This window comes from Coffea arabica, chromosome 7e, assembly GCF_036785885.1.
Source record: "Coffea arabica cultivar ET-39 chromosome 7e, Coffea Arabica ET-39 HiFi, whole genome shotgun sequence".
Taxonomy (NCBI): Eukaryota; Viridiplantae; Streptophyta; class Magnoliopsida; order Gentianales; family Rubiaceae; genus Coffea; species Coffea arabica.
The window spans coordinates 2,378,934-2,382,388 of record NC_092323.1 but is presented as its reverse complement, the minus strand read 5'-3'; the positions used below and the strand labels follow the sequence as shown (position 1 = coordinate 2,382,388).

At 37.3% G+C, this 3,455-nt stretch overlaps 1 protein-coding gene across 2 annotated transcripts; it reads right to left on the bottom strand.

Annotated features, from left to right (window-relative positions):
• Nucleotides 1-356: 356 nt before the first annotated feature.
• Nucleotides 357-2,840, bottom strand: LOC113722837 (LOB domain-containing protein 25-like). Of its 2 annotated transcripts, none has more exons than XM_072060264.1 (2): nucleotides 2,231-2,840; nucleotides 357-1,175 (listed from the first exon to the last, which is right to left on the bottom strand). In XM_072060264.1, exon 2 carries the CDS (start codon nucleotides 1,159-1,161, stop codon nucleotides 640-642), a length of 522 nt encoding a protein of 173 aa, XP_071916365.1. In that variant the 5' UTR covers nucleotides 1,162-1,175; nucleotides 2,231-2,840; the 3' UTR covers nucleotides 357-639. The 2 variants fall into 2 exon arrangements, with proteins under 2 accessions (XP_071916365.1, XP_027101865.1); XM_027246064.2 differs by having other exon boundaries at nucleotides 357-1,166; nucleotides 2,231-2,836.
• Nucleotides 2,841-3,455: the final 615 nt, after the last annotated feature.

The following is a 3,455-nucleotide window of genomic DNA, read 5'->3' as shown; positions in this document are numbered from 1 at the left end:
GTGGGTAATGAGCAGTATCATCAATTACTAGAGTACTAGCGATTTAGCATATGCACCAGAACAGTGGCTCATATCCCTCTTTGACATGTAGGAAAAGGTTAGAATAACCACAACTGGAGTACTTCTCTAAGTGAGACTAGCAAGTGGTGTAGTATGTTTGACGTTGCCCTACAAGCTTTGACACGATTTAGCTACAATACAAATCCAAGCATCCAAAAAATGGGAGTATATGCCTTACAAAAGCGTACCATCTTCTGGATGTAGATGACATTATCTATACACATAGATATATTGTACATCAAAGAACAATTCCCATCTTACAAAAAAAAAAAAGGAACGATTCCCATATGGGCGGATTCTGTCGAAGCAAGGACACAAACATTTGATTACTAGCAGCTCATTTACAAAGCTTCAAATATTTTCCATAACTCACTCTCCAAATTACATACTAAGTTTCCCAAATATATCTTACTTTTCCTATCGCTTTGAGAAGTTGCAACAAGCTAGAATTAGTTGCATCTTCTCATACATATGTTACAGGATGTGGAATATGATAATGCTTCCTTTCCTGGCTCCTTACTGCATCCATAGACCTAATTAGCATATAGGTTATCTAGCCAGTAATTGCGCACAAATAGCTCATGTGTTACTGTCTCCAGGCTTATCAGGATGATCACCTGAGAAGCTATTGTCCCATGATGACATATAATAAGGAGATGGATATTCATACTGACCGAAGGAACTATCTGCATTATTCATCCGTCTCCCCATCTGATTCGAGCCACTGTTGCCTGGGTATCCTTGTGGCATTTCATTGCTTGCATATCGCATTAGATCAGCATTCGTGGCATCTAACTCCTTCTGAAGACGAAGAACTTGCCTTTGGAGAACCGAGATTGCTCCAACACAACCATAAACCGGATCTTTCAACCGTGCCTCAGCTTCATAGGCAAGAGAATTTACCGCGTCTTCTCTCTGATGAGGTTGGATTTCATTGAGCAGCTTACTTACATTACTCGCTCCAAATATCTTGTGCACATTGGCAAACTTCTGCGGCTCCTCTGGAGGGAAATATGGAGCAAATATGCAACCTGGCAGGCATTTTCTCCTCAAGAACTTGCAGGCAGCACAAGGAGAATTGGAGTAACTGGAAGAAGCCATCCTTGCTGCCAATACTTGCACATGAATCCATCAGATTTTTGTCTTGTTATTGTTGGTTTTTCCTATTGTTGCTATTTGTTTGATCAAATATGCTCTAGGGGTTGGATAAAAAAGATGAAGCAAGTTTCTGAGATTGAATAAGTTAATGGGATTATTTTCTTTTTCTCTTTTTCCTAACCATTATATAATCCGTTTTGTCACAAAATCCATCCGAAACCATGCAATATGATCGGGATTTTCTTTTACTGGTACAGCAGTGACAGTACGATGCCCTGATGAAAAATGGGTAATCATTCATGGTTGCAGAATTGCAAATTTGGAAAACCAAAGGGAAAAAATTGTTTAAAGGACTGAAAGCAATGTCTGAGACTGACATGGTCAGATCACACTTTTAAGAAAAGAGAGGATAAAATGTAGCAGTATGTGTTAGTAGTAAGTTCGGATTATGTGGCCTGCAGAAGTCTTCTTCCTTATCTTTTCGTTCTGTTGACTTTTGAGGCATCTAATGTTCGTTTCTGGCACCGTTTGTCCCATTTTACTTTCTCCATGTTATAGTTCCCAATGTATATTAGATGCGTGCAGATAAACAATTCCAACCACCTATCCATACATCTTTGATTCTTGAATTTGGTCAAAATGTTCATCAAAACCTAAGAAGAGAACCGTTTTCCAGCAAAAGTTCAAGTCAGTCCTTCGCTTTGTACTTTGGGGAAACCCTATCTTTTTCCTGTTGAGTTCCAGTCCGGTAATTCTCATGATACTGAACTCTCGAGTGAACGAGCAATGTACCAGGGGATCCTCAATTTCGATGTTAAATAAGCACACTCAAAAACATTAAGACTCGCCCAGCGACTATATATATATATATGTACATATAAAAATGAATGTGTTCTTTTTTTTGGGTAAATTAGAAAGCGTGTGTACGTAGATGAATGAGTTCCTCATCTACCATGTCGAAGTTGTCTAAAATCTTTCTGATGATGCATAAAATTGTGAATCACGGGTTTTCGATTTTCATATCTAGAATTGTACTTACTATAGACTTTTCAAAGAATGGGGTTCAACATACCTCCTGTCCCTTATCCAAGCAGCACAATATATAGAAGAAAAAGACGGAAGATCCTCCAACTTCAAGCTCTGTCCCCTGATTCGTTTAAGAAGAATGATGCAGCCATCGAAATATATCCGACAAATTCTGCAAATTTTCTTGATGCGTGGATGGGAAAGTTCAAAGGAGGAAACCCTAAAAGCAAGAGAAGAGAAGGGGAGACAAGATGGTAGCCCTGGCTGCAAGTATATAGGCAGTGAAGGGAAAAGTAGTAGTTATATGATGATGATTAGTACAAGTAGTAGTAGTAGTAGCAGCAGCTGCAGTAGACTGCTAGGAGCATAATCAATAGTAGAAAGAGCGATTATTGGAGGCAACAATGAGCATTTAGTGAAAGGAGATGAAGACGGGAATGGAACGCCAAAGACATAATGGATTATAAATAGAAGGGCCACAGAACACGATAATTAAATAATTGATACTGTGAACCTGACTTGATTTCATCATTGTCAAACAACCGAAAGCTACCCAATCTCTTTCTCTCCTACTGCATGCTGCCCATACTAATTGATAATAATCACTGTAAGAATCCCAATAAACAAAGGAAATGTACTTACTATGAGAGAACCCATCAATTAATCCGATCCGATCCGATCCGATCCTCATTCTTTTCCTAGTCATTGCTTTATTTATATATATATATATATATATATATATATATATATATAGTACTATAATATAATAAGATATATATATATGGTAAGTGGTAACACAACACACCAAATTAATAACATGTTCCTTTCCCTGTTTAGTCTTTGAAAATGGCAACCTCATCACACTTTCGCCATATATGGATGGATTGCGGTTCAGGGTCTAAACTGCAAGTTTTACACGTTCCATTTGGGAAATGATTTTTATTGGGGAGTACAAAGAAGTAACGAATGATGTCGTCAAAACCAAAACTTGTAGCTCTCTATTCCTACCTCGTACTAACGTTTTTATATATTGCGCTAACTCAATATATAGCTTTAGTTTCTTACGAGTCAAGACTTCAAACCACTAAAAGTTATTTATCACTTAAATATGATTTAACCAGAACAAAACAATATGCATTGTTTTTTTTTCCAAACATCTATACAATGCACAAAATCAGATGAGGAATTAATTAATGGCAGTTTGTCTAAACAATTTCGGTTTCACCCTTATTAAAAAATTACATCTAATAATCACATTTTGTCTGTCGTTA